The sequence below is a fragment of the Erythranthe guttata genome, chromosome 7 (genome assembly GCF_056151865.1).
Source record: "Erythranthe guttata isolate IM_541 chromosome 7, IM_541, whole genome shotgun sequence".
Taxonomy (NCBI): domain Eukaryota; kingdom Viridiplantae; phylum Streptophyta; class Magnoliopsida; order Lamiales; family Phrymaceae; genus Erythranthe; species Erythranthe guttata.
In genome coordinates, this window is record NC_142539.1 from 9,599,441 (window position 1) to 9,617,187 (window position 17,747).

Genomic DNA, 17,747 nt, shown 5'->3' on the forward strand with positions numbered 1-17,747 from the left:
GTCCCTTGTGCGAAGAAGGCTCCCATTGTCTCTATCTCTGTTCCACCGCCAGTTGATGTGGTCACCAAGGATGAGCTCACTCGTTTTTAGGAGACTATCCAGGCTGAGCTAGCTCAAGGGTTTGCATCTATTCAGGATGAGCTGCTTAGGACTTTGGCACATTCTGGTCAGAAAGGGGGAGTAGCAACAACTCCAACTCCTGCGGCTTCAACCAAGACCAAAGACAAAGGCAAAAAGCAGGCATCCCTCCTTACTCCTCCACAGCCCAGCTCTCGTGATGATGATGATTTGTTCTCTGGCTTTAGTTACTAAAGCAGAGATTTATGTTTTTGCGTTTTTATGTCTTTTATCTTTAAACTATCTGCTATTACTTTTGGTCTGTAATAGCTTGCTTTCTTTTTTCTGCATCTTAGACTCTATTTGTTATCTTTTTATCTGCATTGATAACTATTTTTGAGTTAATATCTCTCTCTTATTTCTCTCACTGCAGGAAATAGTTATGTAGCACTGCTATTGTGCTAACAGTATGTGATGTTATGTGCTAACAGTGTGTGATGCAGGGGGAGTCTTTTCTCTTTCCGTCTTATCTGCATGGGGAGTTCTTGTTAAACATGGGTTCTGACCAAATCTATGCCAAATGGGGAGATTGTTGGCGCCAGATTTCCACCAAGGAAGAAATCCGCCTCACTTGGGAAGTAAAGATTGGCTAAAGATTTGTTCCCATGTTTATTTTGGAAATTTAGAGTCCTACCTTTGTAATACTTTAGGACTTAGATTTATTTCCTTGTACTTTACTCTTGTTAGGAATCTTTTCTAGTTATCTAGATTAGAACTAGATATTGACTAGGATTCTGTTTCCTAGTTATTCGGTTCCTTTGGAAGACAGGTCTTTGGAGGCCGATCTCACGCCTATATAAGGCTCCTCACCTCACAAAGACCATGACACTTTTGTTGGGAGAAAAATCACTCCATAGCTTTGAAGAATCGCTGAAACGTTCTGCTAAACAGAACTGTGCCATCGTTGGATGTGTCAACATATACAGATTTGTTGTATAGATCTCTTGAGAGATCAACCGCGTCACTGGAGGGAGTTCAGGCCAGAGAGGAGTTGTAGGCACGCGGTGTGGAGCTGCTGTTGGAAGAAACACGAAGTTCGAGTTGTATGCAAGAACGGCATATTACATAAAGAGGGAGTCTTTAGTGTTTTTATTAAGTCCTATTAATGTATACTATAAATCTGAACTAGTGAAATCGTGTTTGCATGTCCACGTGGATGTAGGGCACAATTTTGTCTGAACCACATTAATTCTTGTGTTCTGTTTATTTACTTTAAGTAGAGTATAACTGTGTCAACACAAGATTTACAGTTGTCGTAACTGAATATTTTTTCCACAACTTAACTGTTACAACTTAGGCTAATTGATTTCTATAGGTATATAAATCAACAGAAATAATGAAGAGATCCAATGAGCAATTGGGTCTAATTTTACCAGATAGCCCAGGGCAATCAGATTAATTATGCAGCCCAACATGATCGTGCAATATGTTTCAATTACACTACCATTTCTCTCTAATAAGTCAAATTTGGTGTCTGCATCAGATTTTTATGTTTTCTATAGGGAAAATTATAGTTTACATCCCTCAAGTTTGCACCGATTTCTTATTTGGATGTTCACAAAAAAACACATTTGGTCCCTCGTGTTACAATAATTTAATACTTTTAGTCATTTCCGCCAATTTACCGTTAATTTGTCAGCTAAGGCAGTGAAGGACACAAGCTTGATTCTGTTAGTACTACCGGAAAATTGACGGAAATGACTAAAAGTGTTGATTTTTTGAATTATGAGGACCAAATGTAAAATCAGTGCAAACTTGAAAGATGAAAATTATATTTTTCCCGTTTCCTATATGATCAGTTATATATTGGGACTGTGGTAGGCTGTTGGAATCTATTACTATTACGGACATATACAAATGGAGTCTATCGATACCAGATTAAGCCACTTTTCTAGATTTTTTCATTGGACTGTGTTTTAGATATTCTATGTTTGAATAAGAAGTTTGAAGAGTTTGTAGTCAAAGAGTCATCTTGTTTATGGTGTAAAAAGGGGGGCTGTTGAAATTCTATTTGTAAGTGAAAATTCTAAAGGTAGAAAAAAAAATAATAGTTTTTCTCATCAAAATACTTCCCCAAGTCTTAACATATAGGTTGTCCGACTTCATGGAATTCTGATATCTATTGTGTTAGATCAAGATCCCGTTTTTCGAAAGAGCTTGCAGCAGGCTATGGGTACACGGTTGTCGTTCAGTACGGCATTGGATCCTCGTATCGATGGTCAATCCGAGAGGACTATTCAGACTTTAGAAGATATGCTTCGAGCATGCTTAATGGATTTTCACGGGAGTGGGGATTCAAAGTTGCCATTGATTGAGGATGCCTACAACAATAGTTATCATTCTTCGATTGGTATGGCTCCACATGAGGCCTTATATGGAAGGAGGTCTCGAGTAAATTGGGAAGAAGCGGGTGAAAGACGTATGATTGGGCCTGAGCCGGTTCAACATACTGTGGAATTCGTGAGGCAGATAAGCGATTCGTGAGTCAGATAGCTCAGAATCGGCAGAAGAGTTATGCCGATAAGCGTCGTAGAGATTTGAAATTTGATCAAGATTCTTGATCAAATTGATCAAAGTGCTTTGGAAAACCATGTTGTCCACGAATCAACTTGAGAAAGAGAAGAGGAGATGCGCTGGTTATATCATTGAGATGAGTACATATCATTCAAGAAATATACATTAGTGTAAAGTTTAACCGATGTAGGATAAGTTGTCTACATTGAGATGACCCCTGTGGTTACAAGCTTTTGTAGATGACTCCCTTATGCTTGTAATATCATCATCACATAATTAATTACTTAGCTTTTGTTAGTTTTTCTGTCAAAATTAACTGCGCGTGTTAAACGTCTAAAATACTATATTTTGCAGATGACCCCATTGAAGTTTGTTGGAAAAACTAACGGACTACCTCTATCAACCACAAGAGAGTTATGTGCCAATATTACGAGCACATGGAGGTCATCTGCAAGAGCTTGTAACCACAGGGGTTTAAGTGTTATTTACGCTTGTATGAAATGGAGAAACCTACCTACTTCAAGACTCTCACTGTAGGCACAATTTCTATTTGACTTCTTTCTTGATTTTAAACAAGCAGAGTATACAAAATGCATCTCCTCGTGTCGAGCTACACGTTAGTGTAAGGTTTGGTAACTACTCGTAGATTTAAGACCCATGAAATCCCAACTAACCATTCGTTTCGAACCTCTTCAACTCCTGACGATGGAGCATGTCTTTGTTACAAAACTCTTCCCACCTTTGAGCTAATAAGCCGTCTCCAATAAGTTGTAGCATCGTCACGATATCCGACATCCTTGGACGTTTCTCAGGGTTGTCTTCTGTGCAGAGCAGAGCTATATGAATAAGCTGCTCCACACCTTCCTCGAAATCAAGATCAACAATCCCCTCCCACTTCTTCTCCTCTAAGATTTTTTTTACCTGAGAGAATAGATATTGGTGACATATATAATTAGTTTAGGGGTAATAGCAAATAGGCCCATGACAAGGGCACTTAATTAAAAGATGGACATCCATTTTTTTTGTCTTTCAAATAAATCCAGCTCATTCAAACTTATTTGCAAATAAGGAAAATCCTTTTATATATACCGAAATTACCCCCAATTCATTGAAACCCAATTCAACTCCAATTTTATGATTTACACCCCCAATTTAGTCCAATTTCATCAATTAACCAATTTTAACCATAATTTCAATTTTGACCACAATTTTGACCCGCCACCACCGGAGATCGCCGGCCGCCGCCGTTGACCGGCGTTGACCGCCGGAGACCACCGGTCTCCGGCGTTGAATTTTTTTTATTTATTTATTTTTTTTTTGAAAAACTTTTTTTTTCCTGAATTTGTTTTCCTGAATTTGACCGCCGAGTCTCCGGCGTTGACTTTTTTTTTTGTTATAATTTTGTTTTTTCTTAAGAAAAATATTTTAATTAATATTACTGTCTTTGCTGCTAAATTAACTGTTAATTGACTTTTTTTTTTCTTCAAAAATATTTTAATTAATATTGCTGTATTCGTTGCTAAATTACTGTCTCCAGCAGTTATTTAACTGTTGGAGACAGTAATTTAACCATTAATAGACTTTTTTATTCTTAAAAAAATAATTTTAATTAATATTACTGTATTCGTTGCTAAATTACTGTCTCCATCAGTTATTTAACTGTCGCAGACAGTAATTTAAATGTTAATTGACTTTTTTTTTTTAATAATTTTTTTTAAAAAAAAAATATTTTAATTAATATTACTTCATTGGATGCTAAATTATTGTCTCCAACTGTAATTTAACTGTCTTAGACAATAATATTAATAATATTACTGTTCAGGAAAATTATATTCATAATATTATTGTCCCAAACAGTAATATTACTGTCTGAGACAGTAATTTAGTAGCCAAAACAGTAATATTAATTAAAATATTTTTTTTTTCTAAGAAAAAAAAAAAAGTCAATGGTGGTTGACCGGCCGGAAAAAAATTTCAGGAAAAAAAAAGTTTAAAAAAACAAAAAAAAAAAAAAATCAACGCTGGAGACCGCCGGTCTCCTGCGGTCAGCGCCGGAATCTGGCTGGAAAAAAAACATTTCAGAAAAAAAATTATTTTCTGAAAAAAAAAAGTTTTGGGGGTTAATGTGATATATTTGTTTAAATCCGGGGTCAATGTGTAATATTAAGGAAGTTAGAGCATAATGGGTGGAATTGATAAGAATTATATTATTGAGGGTATTTTAGACTAAAGACATGGGGATGGGTTTAATTGAGAGACTGTTTTTTTTGTGGACCAAAATGCATTTAAGTCCCATGTGATGGGCCTTTTTGCCATTCGCCCTTAGTTTAGTATCAAGGCAATGAAATTTATAGCATAAGATACAATACCATTATATATATAGGTAGGTAGGCTCTCACCCAATCAACTAACAACATGTCTTCCTCGTAAGCTCTCTGACAAGTGACGAGCTCAAGAAGAAATATGCCATAACTATACACATCAGATTGCGCCGAACAAATACCATCGGAGAGGTATTCAGGAGCTACATGACCAAATGTTCCACCTACATTTTTTTCCACACGTGTAACACCGTGGTCCGTGGGTATGGCCAACTCAAAGTTACCAATAATTGCATCAAAGTCCTCGTTCAAATATATATTTGCAGCTTTGACGTCGCGATGGATGATTTTACTCTCACATTCATCGTGCATGTAGGAAAGACCCCTTGCAGCCCCCAATGCTATCCGTTTTCTTACTGGCCAATCAAGTGGAGGTTGTGACTTCGGTCGATCTGCAGTAAAATTTTTATTTGAAACATTTTTCCTCCGTTTATTTTTTTAATTTACCAACAAATTTTTCATATATACCTTTTAAACGAGCATAAAAACAAAGAAGAATTGACTTCTCGATGCCTTGATTGGAAAACTCTGAGCTAATCATGATTGTGGTATTAATATTAGAAAAAAAAAATCCTCTTACGATTCATTACTCCCTAAAAAGTACCATTTAGAGGATTACGAGTTTTAAAAAAATAGTCTATTACAAATAAGTCCATCATGTTACTTATTATAAATGGGTGCGATAAAAAACTCTTTTACAAAAAAAAATCAGTCAATATCTAGAGGTGTGTAAATGACTAAAATATCTCAATTTGACTCCAAATTTCACCAATTATTACCTCTTAAGCATGATCCAACAGTTATGTTGACCATGAAGGGATAAACGAGCAGCTTTTCATTTTGCGTAATGCAAACACCGACCAAGCCAAGTATATTTGGATGAACAGCAATTCTCATCGTTTCGACTTCTGCTTTGAGAAGCGGCTGTGCACGTGAGATGCCTTGCTGTTCAAATCTTTTAACTGCCACTATAAACCCATTTTCTAACTCGCCTTTATACAACTTACAAAATCCCTTTCTACAACAGATATTTCCATGTGCGAAATTTTCTGTTGCAGTCTTCAGTTCTTTTAGAGAAAATCTTCTAACTCCTGCTGCAAATGCCCACCTCACCCCAGAATTAAAATCCAAAATAAGTGACATAGGAAACATATTTATATGTCTATATATTTATGGGCAAATTACGGCCACACCATTGAGGTATGGCCAAATTACGAAAATCAAACCCTCTTGTTGGGTAATTACAGCCACCTCCTCATTCTGAATATTTTTATATAAAATTTATGTAATTCGGTTATTTACCGAACCAAATCGTATATTCAGTTCGGTAAACGGTATGAAATGTTGGCGTACCAAATTTTGGTTCGGATTTTACCGATTTAACATCCCTAAATTTACCTCTGGAGGAGTATTTTCGAAAGATAATACATAGTTGAGGGAAGTGGCTGTAATTACCCAAATATGAGGGGAATTTTCGTAATTTGACCATAACTCAGGGGTGGCCGTAATTGCCCATATATTTATATACACACACACAACCATGTAATTTCTATCTGTATTTAAATGACTAACCAGGAATATCGATATAATATTCTTGTTTCATTTTCTTTCCTGGGCGAATGGCAAAAAGACCCATCACATGGGACTTAAATGCATTTTGGTCCACAAAAAAAACAGTCTCTCAATTAAACTCATCCACATGTCTTTAGTCTAAAATACCCTCCATAATATAATTCTTATCAATTCCATCCATTATGCTCTAACTTCCTTAACATTACACATTGACCCCAGATTTAAACAAATATATTACATCAACCCCCTAATTTTTTTTTTTTAGAAAATAATTTTTTTTTTGAAATGCTTTTTTTCCGGCTTTGATTTTTTTTTTTTTTTAAATTTTTTTTTTTTTTAAATTTTTTTTTTTTTTAAATTTTTTTTTTACTGAAATTTTTTTCCGGCCGGTCAACCACCGTTGACCGCCGGTCTCCGGCGTTGACTTTTTTTTTTCTTAGAAAAAAAATATTTTAATTAATATTATTGTCTTGGCTACTAAATTATTGTCTCAGACAGTAATATTACTGTTTGGACAGTAATATTATGAATATTATTCTCCCGAACAGTAATATTATTAATATTATTGTCTAATATAGTTAAATTACTGTTGGAGACAGTAATTTAGCAGTCAATGCAGTAATATTAATTAAAATAATATTTTTAAGAAAAAAGTTTTAAAAAAAATTAATTGACAGTTAAATTACTGTCTCCGACTGTTAAATAACTGCTAGAGACGGTAATTTAGCAACGAATACAGTAATATTAATTAAAAATATTTTTTTTAAGAATAAAAAAGTCAATTAACAGTTAAATTACTGTCTCGGACAGTTAAATAACTGCTGGAGACAGTAATTTAGCAACGAATACAGTAATATTAATTAAAAATATTTTTTTAAGAATAAAAAAGTCAATTAACAGTTAAATTACTGTCTCCGACAGTTAAATAATTGCTGGAGACAATAATTTAGAAACGAATACAGTAGTATTAATTAAAATATTTCTGAAGAAAAAAAAAAGTCAAATAACAGTTAAATTACTGTCTCCGACAGTTAAATAACTGCCGGACACAGTAATTTAGCAGCCAAGACAGTAATATTAATTAACAAAAAAAAAAAAAAAGTCAACGCCGGTCAACGGCGGCGACCGGCGGTCTCCGGTGGTGGCGGGTCAAAATTGGGGTCAAAATTGAAATTATGGTTAAAATTGGTTAATCGATGAAATTGGGCTAAATAGGGATGTAACTCATGAAATTGGAGTTAAATTGGGTTTCAATGAATTGGGGATAATTTTGGTATATATAAAAGGATTTTCCTTATTTGCAAATAAGTTTGAATAAGCTGGATTTATTTGGAAGACAAAAAGGTTGGATGTTACTCTTTTAATTAAGTGCCCTTATCATGGGCCTATTTGCCATTTACCCTTCTTTCCTCTGTACCAATTAGCAGAGAATAGCTTCCATGTGATGGATCCACCAGATTTGTTGCCAGCTGCAACACACGGTCAAATGTTATTCATCTTCATATCACAAACCCATTCAAATAGTAAAAAAAGAAAAAGATAAAAAAACAACATACAAGTGAATTTTAGTTAAAAACACCAAACAAAAGGGGGAAATCCCACAAAAAAAAAAAAGAATTGTGGACTAAAACATTAAAGCTTTTTGAAGCGAAGTTAATTCATTAATATCCTCAAGGGTAAATAGCACTTTTTTTCACGAAAAAAACAGTTGGGAGAGGCTGGCGTCGGCGGTGGTGCGGAGACAGAAGATGTGGGAATTGTTTCACGAACATTCCAAGCCAAACAGTAATATTACTGTCTGAGATGATTTCAACGAACAATTTATCGAGTATATAATAGTATACATGTATGTATACTATTATATACTAAATATGGGAGATTAATTTTTTGAGTAATATTTCCAATAATAGATTGGCAGCAACTTCATCATCTGTATCTCCACCAGCTCCACCGCGCGCCACTTAGTAACCCTCCATCTGCCTCTCAAGGTTCATTATTTATCATCTGTTTTGATGAATTAAACTCGATCGGTTCAAAAAGCTTTAATATTTTTTGTGTGTGTGATCTGAAGATGAATAACATTTGGCCGTTTGATGAATTAAACTCGGTGGAGACAATATTACACGGAAGCTATTTCCCGCTAATTGGTGCAGAGGAAAGAAAACACAACAGGAATATCATATCCTCAATATTCATGGTTAGTCTTTATTACAAGTGGTGAACGATATGTAAATATCACTAGTAGAAAATTTACTTATTACTAGTGCCCCTTGCCTAGTGCCCCTTCGTGTGTCTCACTCGCGGTGCATGCGGCTGGTGAACAGAATTTTGACGTAGGAATCCATCCCACTTTTCCCCGACCCAGAACGATGACCCACTCGAACTTAATGATCTAAACCCTTGAAGATCTAAACCCAAATTGTGCGCGGGATAAAAACCCCCAAAAACCCACAACCCTAAATTAAGAGATAATTTGAGAACTTACCTTTTTCTACACCAAGTTCTATTCGAATTGCTTCCAAAACGTTTATGTTTTGTTCAATCGCAGTGGAGAAGATGAAAGGGAAGAAGAGGGGAAAGTTTATCACTTATGTTCTTCTTTTGTTCTGTACGTGTAAATTTTTTTTACCCAAATCCGAAAATCGTATTTTTTATTAAAAAAAAAAAGTAAGGGTAAAAAGGTAATTACACTACAGAAACTAACGTTGTTAGAGACGTGAGAGTTGACTGGTAAGGTGAGGGGTTGTTTTGTCGCATTTTATAATACAGGGGGGTAAATGCAACAGCGGTGATAGTACAAGGGTGCAAACTGTGTTTAACCCATATTTTTACATATAGTGAAAGATTTTTTTACTCATTCTTATCATTTAGGGTTATATTAACATATATTTTAGTTATTAAACTTTTAGTGGCAGAAATAAAATATAATTGAGTAAAATGGTAAAAGAATATTATTTTAGTTTTTTGAGTAAAATTTAATTTAGGGAAAATGAGGGATAACACCCTCATTAGATAAAATAATAGAGTCTGAACCCAATTTATAATTGACACTCTATAAATAAATGCATATAATATTTTCTGAATTGTGTGATCCCCTAGTCTTATGTTTATGCTCATTATGCTCTTTTTTGCCCATATTTTTCTTAGTTCTCTCTATTCTCCTTATTTCTCCCTTACCCGTCAATTTATATTCTCCATTCATTTATCTATTTCTTTTTTTTCTTCATTGTGACTTATTTTTTGTTTTATTTTTGTTCTCCCTCTCTCCTCTCTCCTCGGTCTCTTCTCTCTCTTCCGCCATTTTCTCTCTTCTCGTCTCTTTCTGTTTGTTTTTTTTCTCAGTATTTTACTCAATTTCTTCTTACTACTTTGCCTTTTCTTCTACATCTCATTTTTTTGTCGTTGAAATCAATTTATTTTCTACTCTATGAAATGTCATGTTTTAGCCAGAGATGAGATTTATTATCGTCAGTATTCCATTTTACAACACCATAGTTTCTTAAATTGAAAAATAATATAGTGAATTAATGAAAAAATTATAGTTGACTACTAATTTTATATAATTGACATCGGAAAAATTATAGTTGACTATCTAATTTTTATAATTGACTATGGCACCAATATAGTTAACTATCCATTTATTATAGTTGATTACAAATTTTTATAGTTGACATCGGAAAAATTATAGTTTACTCTGGAACAAGATAATTAACTACATGTTATTTATAGTTGACTCTAGGTGTAGACGACTATAATATTTTATGCTTTTCGCCACAACAATGATCCCTTGTTTGTTGTGGAATACGATAAAACAAATTTCGTGGGAAACAAATATTTACGTGTCAACAAATAATGCGACCATGGATTTGTAGATCTAAAAAACAAGCTTGTTTACAAACTTAATTCTTGAGGAATCAACCATGGAAGAATTTCAAACCGTCGCATATCGTCGCCACAAACCACCACACTTCGATGTCCCTGCACACAACCGCTCACCGCCGTGCTGCACATAACCGCCTTTCGCCGCCACCGACGTGAACAGCAGCCCATCGTCGCCGTTGCTGAACATAGCAAACTGTTTCCGTTGATAAGATGGAAGAGAAAGTTGGAGAGAGGGGAGATGGAGAAAATAATAGAAGATGGAGAGAGCATGTTTTTAGGAAGAGCTAGATAACAAGAAGATTTGTTTACGCGATATTTTTGGAAGATCTAGTTTAGGAAGATAGTTAACTTCTATGAATGTCTCTGTTTTTTTGTAACATTGTGGGGGAGGGGGGTCTAAGACACAGCCATGGGCCGGTTTTTGAACCGGAACCGGCCCGTTGACGAACTGGACCGGCCTGTTGACCGGTGAACCGGTACCGGAACCGTGAACCGGCCCGTGTCCTTGGGACGCACCTGGTTCTGGAATTATGTGAACACGGCTGTTCACCCGGATTTAAAAAAAATAAAAAATAAAAATAAAAATAAAAATGAAAAAAGCTGAACCCGCCATTATTTGCTCTTTTTTGAATTTTTGTCCCCCTATTTTTTCCTATAAATACCCTCACACCCGATTTTTTCAAGTTCAAGTCCTTTCATTTAACTCATTCTGTTTTTTCCTATTTAAAAGTAATTCTTTTGATATATTTATCCATCAAGTATTTAAATATATATATATATATATATATATATATATATATATATATATATATATATATATATATATATATATATATATATATATATATATATATATATTTCCGGGCCGGGCCGGAACCGGAGTGAACCGGCGGTCCGGCCCGACCTGGCCAACCGTATGTTGTACGGGCCGGTTCCGGATCCTGAAAAATTTAACCATGAACCGGAGTGAACCGGCCCATGGTCATGTCTAGGGGTCTTAGTCTAACACAAAATATGAGGATACACATGGTAAATCACTGATTGAGGGGGTTTGCTTTATTAAAATTAGATGGAGGGGACTATTTCTAATAGTTTTCTTACTGAGGGGTTTATATCTCATGAACCGTTTAAATTAACTAAGTGTAGGCCATTTTGTTCGATTGTATTATCTTGAATTATTTGTTTCAAGCAATTTCTTCGATTAATTTTTATGTTACTTGTAGTTATTGTACACTATTGTTAGCCTGAGTTTTGCAGCAATTGTCCACGTGGTGGAGGCCCGAGTATGGGCGGCCCACAATCAAATGCCGTGGACGCTTGTGCGTGTTGAATGCACTATAAGGCTAGGGTTCGCGTCTTTTCTAACACCAATTGGTTTTAGGACAACTGGTAGCGCCTGAGGTCCTACAGGTGTATTCATTTGCAATGCTCAAATTGATCATCACCCTTTTACAACGGATGTCCAAACACAAAGGATTAGGCACAACTTGGGATGATCAAGAATCCGAAGGGGATATGACCGATGAGGAAATCGCAAATGTTTGTCTCATGACAAACAAAGAGGTATTTAGTTCTTACTTTTATAACATTAATGATTTTGAAGAATGTGATGATGACCTTGAATGTGATGATTTTAATTGTGAAGACGATTGGCATGAAACAATAAATGAGTGTAGAAGAGATTTGGAAAAATTAGCTTCTAAGAATGATATCTTGAAAAGAAAAATTATTATTGTCAGTGACGAAAAAGAAATAGAAGCTAAATTAGATTCTTATATTGAAAATCTAGCTATTTGTGAAAATGAAAAATCTTCTCTATCTGTGAAGAATTTTGTGCTAGAAAACGAGGTTATTGATTTGAATAAATGCCTTGAAAAATTCATTAAGGGCAAAGAAAATCTCGATAAATAACTTGGCTTGCAAAATGTGTCATTAGATAAAGTTGGAACTAGTTTTCACTCGCATTATAAGGAATTGAGCAAGTTATCGAATGCATCATCTTTATCATATAATACTTGCAATTATTGTGGTAAAATTGGGCATAAATCTTTTTCTTGTCCATATAAAATGGGAACCACCAGTAAATTCATTTGGGTACCAAAATGCAAAAATTGATTTGAATTATATTTGAAGAAAATGGTAAGTGCTTTAATTGCTAATAATATTATTTGAATTTTTTTGATGCATTGCATGTTGTAAATTATTGAAATGTAAATCTTCTATGATTTATGAGTAAAAATGATATGATAATATTTTGTGATAATAATATACTTATGACTCTAATCCTTTAAGTGTCAAGAATTCCTTGAGAAAATAAAATTTTCAGGCATATAGGATAACTTGGATGCTCTTAAAATTCGAAAGTTGAAACTCAAAAGTCACAGGAAGATCAGCTGGAATTAGAAAACGAAGTAACAAAAACTGCTGGAAATTTATCTGGAATTTTGGATAACAAAGCTAAGCTAATATCCTTGTTGGTACATATGCTTTCGCGAAAGAAAAATCTGCTGCAACTCTGAGAAACGATCCGGAACATGTACTGGAAGTTCATATGGAATTTCAAAATCTGAAATTAAAAGCAAGAGACTAAAATAATGATGATCAATTTGAGCATTGCAAAGAAGATTATAGAAAATCCTCCCTTGATTGATGACAAAGGGGGAGAAAGAATTAATGATGCTTTAATTATCTTTATCATCTCATTGGAAAAGTAAAGGGGAGCTTATGTTACGAATCTGCCAACGTTAAGGGGGAGCTTGCGCTCAAGGTTTGACATACCTCATATATTGAGGGGGAGATTACACTTGAGGTTTGGTATAACTACTTCAATTATAAAGCATCAATTGTTTGTCATCATCAAGGAGGAGATTGTTAGCTGAAAGGTTACTTTCGAATGTGATGATTTACAAACAATTGATTTGATCTAATAGTCTTTCTTTGAGTCATGTTATTATTAGACAAAATGAAGACGAAATTAATCAAGACCGCAGTGACATAATCCATAAGAGGCCTACTGTCCCTGAACTATCTTGAGAACGAGATCCGAACGATCATCCTTACGGCTTTCTAGTCTTGGTCCAAATTCTTCTTTCTTAGATCAAATAATTAGCTCAATTTATTTGGTCTTTATTTTCGAAAATTGGCTCTTTATAAAATGATAATTTATTTTCAAAAATAAATCTTTTTTATTTGAAAATTATTTTAAAAGGGTCTGCTGAGATTTGAAAGAAAATATCCATGAGATTTTTTGTTATTCAGCCTAATACAGATTTTGGAGGCAAAAGGTTTTTCGAAATTCAAGATCTTCTATCTTCGGAAAATGTTTTAATATTCAAAATTATTTGAATTGTTTGAAAAACGTTTTTTCATTGATTTAAATTGACTGAGAATCATATTTTCGGATTTGGAAAGATTTTAAATCAATCCTCAATCAAAGATTCAAAAAATATAAGATGTCCGGAAGTTAAACAGTCTGCCGCGGAAGTTGCTGAAGCTGGCTGGAAGATGCTTTGCTGAAAATCATTTTTGAAGAAAGAACACTCCTATTGAGTTTCAAAATTCAAATGCTTACAAAATTCAAGTGATTTAATTGAACTCAATTAGCTGGAGATCAATCACACTTATCATCTAATCAATCAAGAGATTAAAGATTGATTCCTTCCTTTCTAAGTGATGGAGAGCTTCACCTATAAATAGTGGATCATTCATTCAACCTTCATTAATTCCAAGCCAATTTCGAAAAGAGCTTATAGAGAGTCATTAATTTATCAGGAAATTCGAAATTCTCCTATTGATTATCACTTATTTCATTATATACCTTGAGTGGGATTTTGTAAAGCTCTTAGAGGGCATTTCTTTGTTGTGAGGTTTTTGTTGAGTGCGAAAGAGTTAGTCTCTTGTAAGCACGTATTGATAAGTGCGAAAGAGTGAGTCTCTTGTAAGCACGTCGTTGGTGTGAAAGTCGTTAGAGTCTTGTAAGCACATATTTTTTCGTGTGGAGGATCCAAGGATCTTGGAGGAACATACAATAAAAGTTCGAGGGCCCAGAAGAGTGGAGTAGGGGAATTTCTCCGAACCACTATAAATTTGGTGTCATTTGTTTTACGCACTTTATTATATCGTATTCAAATTTCCGCACTCATATTGTTTATTGCTAAAACTTTATTCGGCATTAATTTGAAAGTTTGCAAAACATTTATTACTTGAAATATTTTATTATCAAAGAAAAATATATTTTTTTCTAGAAATAGTTCAATTGATATTTTAAATCTGCAAAAATATTAAAAGTTTTGAAAAGTCTAATTCACCCCCTCTTAGGCATATTTAATCTCTCAACTACATTGACATGGAATATAAAAATATTTATTTAATTTAATATAATAGTTCATTAAAAATAAACATTATTTTACACTAATATCATTTATTATTTTAATAGAACTTTTCATAATTAAGAACAACATACACTCAGTAGAACAAGTTTTGTTAGGGAAGAAAAAGAAAAAGAAAAAAAGAAAAAAAAAAGAAAAATTCTTTTAACTTAAACAGGTAAAATAATTTAAGGAAACACAAAAGAAAAAAGAAAATAATTAATTTTTATTTTCCGCATGGCATGCATTGAGTGGCATCCGTTTTTGTGGAAAAAACGGATGGTCCGGCTACAATGCCCTTTAGAGAAATACAAAAAGGACACGTGGCAGCAGAAGACCCACCCGGTGTTTGTCACCGGGTGTAGGGTCGAAGGAGCCGGGGGTAGGGTTATGATTTTAAGTAAGTTTGAACAATTGTAATTTAATCCCTCAACTTTCTGCAGTTTTTTTAGAAATTTAATTTAGGCCCTTAAATTTAAAAGTTACTTATTTGGGGGTGGAGATTTTTTTATTGTGAAAAAATCTTAGGGTATTTTTGTCTATTCCCTGTTGGGAAAATTGGTTAAAAATTGAGTCATGAACAATTTTTTATCAATGTTATTGTACCGTCTAATTGAGTATATAATGAATTTTGGATTAGAACCAATTTTGTGGTGAATGAAAAAAATTACTAGTCCAAAATATAAGGAAAGCGGGATTTTGAGTTATCCCACATTGGAAAAGTAGAGAAGTACTGAGCTGTATATATATCAAATTATTGGGACGGGCCAAAAACATTAGATCATGGGCTTTTAACCCATTGGGCCCTTATTACTCGAAGCCCATCTCGATTGTCTGACTGGTTTGAATTGGTGCGGCCGAACCAATGCAAACCATTCGGCTCAACTCGAAATGGTGCAACCACTCCCAATTGGCTCAATTTGAAATGGTGCAACCATTCAAACAAAAGGTACCTTTTTACTCCAAAAGGACACTACTTTTCGAACCTTATAAATAGACCCTAACTTTCCCACAATTCCTCACTTCAATCCAAAAACAAGCCTACTACTACATATTAAGCCTACCCTTCACAGATTCTCTCGAAAAGTTCTACACAAAGTACAGTTCGTCGTACTTGGGATTTGGAGTGCTCTTATTCCAAGTTTTGCTGTTGTATCTTGGGAGACGATTTCCATTTAATCCGTTAGCACCGTTGCGGGGAAATTTCGTCTTAAGGACAGAGTCAACTCGCCTCGGCTAATCTTTTCGTATTTTCACTAATTAATTTGTTCAACCAATTTACTAAATTCACTACCCGTTTTATGTATCGGGACCAACAATCTTAAGACGAAATTTTTGTGATTTAGTAAATTGTGTTTTCTGCACACGTTGGAAAACGAGATGGAGAAGAAGATAGTCTGCCAAAAAATCAAGAAGTCACAAAATACAATTGGAGAAAGTTCATTTTCGGATAGAACATGAAGTCCACATTCTTGCCCATTTTCGAAGGTGTTAAAGTCCGAATATGGCAAATTAACATTTCACAAAAGTTGTAGATAATCAAGTTAGCTTTCCAGAACATGTTAAATCGTCACAATCGGAGATTGTACGAGGAAGTTATGATGAAAACACGAAAGGGTGGCAGAACTGCCGATGCACCTTTTCATGAAAAATACAACCGTTCGTGACCAATGCAACTCGTCGCATATTAACGCATCACCAATGTCCAATGCACGAAATTTTGGTGCAAATTTACAGCACACCTATTCCGACTTCGAGGCTTATTTTGATCATGATCCAATCCGAATTTCAGAAAACGTAAAAGATAAAAGTTGTAGAAAAGTTTGTTGGCTGTTCGGATCATATTGAATCAACAAAATCGGACTTGGGACGGAAGAGATATGAATAAATCATTCAGCACTTCCATAATATTGACACGATTTGGTGCTACCCACAAAATTTTGAATTGACGAACATATAATTTATCGGGTACGCTTTTTAATTATAAGATATCTATTTGTGAAATATATTGATAATGCTATATGATATAATGGTGGATTATTGCATGATAGTTTAATTTTCTATGTGGAAGCATGGTAAACCATATACAATATATATGCTTAATGAATATTCATTATGTTTGTTGCATGTACATTAATGATAGAAATATTTTTATCCTAAATGCAATAAAGTGATAGCATATATGTTAATTATTTGAATAAGTGTATTATAAACATCATGATATGTGCTATACTACATGACATTTCTTATGAAAATGCAATATTTATTTGCATAACTTGCATATAGTTTTGATAGGGGATTAGCTTTCTCCCAATTTTCAGTTGATGTGGAACCATTCAGTTGATAGATTTTCGAATATGTTATATGAAATTCGTGAGTACGTGATCCTATTAACATTTTTAATATTATCTATGAGCGATTAGACTTGTCTCGTATATTAAGTATGAGTTACTTAGTAAGAGGAATATTAGTATACATATTATTATTTGCGTAAACCATACTAATTCATCATAATTGTGTTATTGCATGGACAAGCATTGATTACGTGCTATAAAATTTATATCAATTCATTATGTTGGACATGAACTAATTTATGGCATGAAATATTATGTTCAAACTTGATGTTATTATATACTCGTGTGTATACTATATGTTGATATAATATGCTTGATATATTGTTTCTTTTTATGATCAACTAGTATGAAAGACGTGCTCACATGTCAAATATTACGTTTATTATAATATTGATGTACATATGTTTTATATATGAATCATACTACGGTTTAATTAAAAGCACGATTTGAAATAAAATAGAAAGAAAGAGAAGCTCAATTCATGAGAGCACATGAGTAGTTCTTGTCTCAAGAACATAAGAGAAGATCGAATCGTTGGTTCAATTTGATTTTTTGATATC

At 34.1% G+C, this 17,747-nt stretch overlaps 1 protein-coding gene across 1 annotated transcript; it reads right to left on the minus strand.

Moving 5' to 3' along the window:
• Positions 1 to 3,300: 3,300 nt before the first annotated feature.
• Positions 3,301 to 6,164, minus strand: LOC105965260 (BRASSINOSTEROID INSENSITIVE 1-associated receptor kinase 1). Its single transcript, XM_012989795.2, has 3 exons — positions 5,792 to 6,164; positions 5,031 to 5,404; positions 3,301 to 3,552 (listed from the first exon to the last, which is right to left on the minus strand). The coding sequence occupies exons 1-3, from the start codon at positions 6,162 to 6,164 to the stop codon at positions 3,301 to 3,303; spliced, it is 999 nt and encodes a 332-aa protein (XP_012845249.2).
• Between the last annotated feature and the right edge of the window lie 11,583 nt (positions 6,165 to 17,747).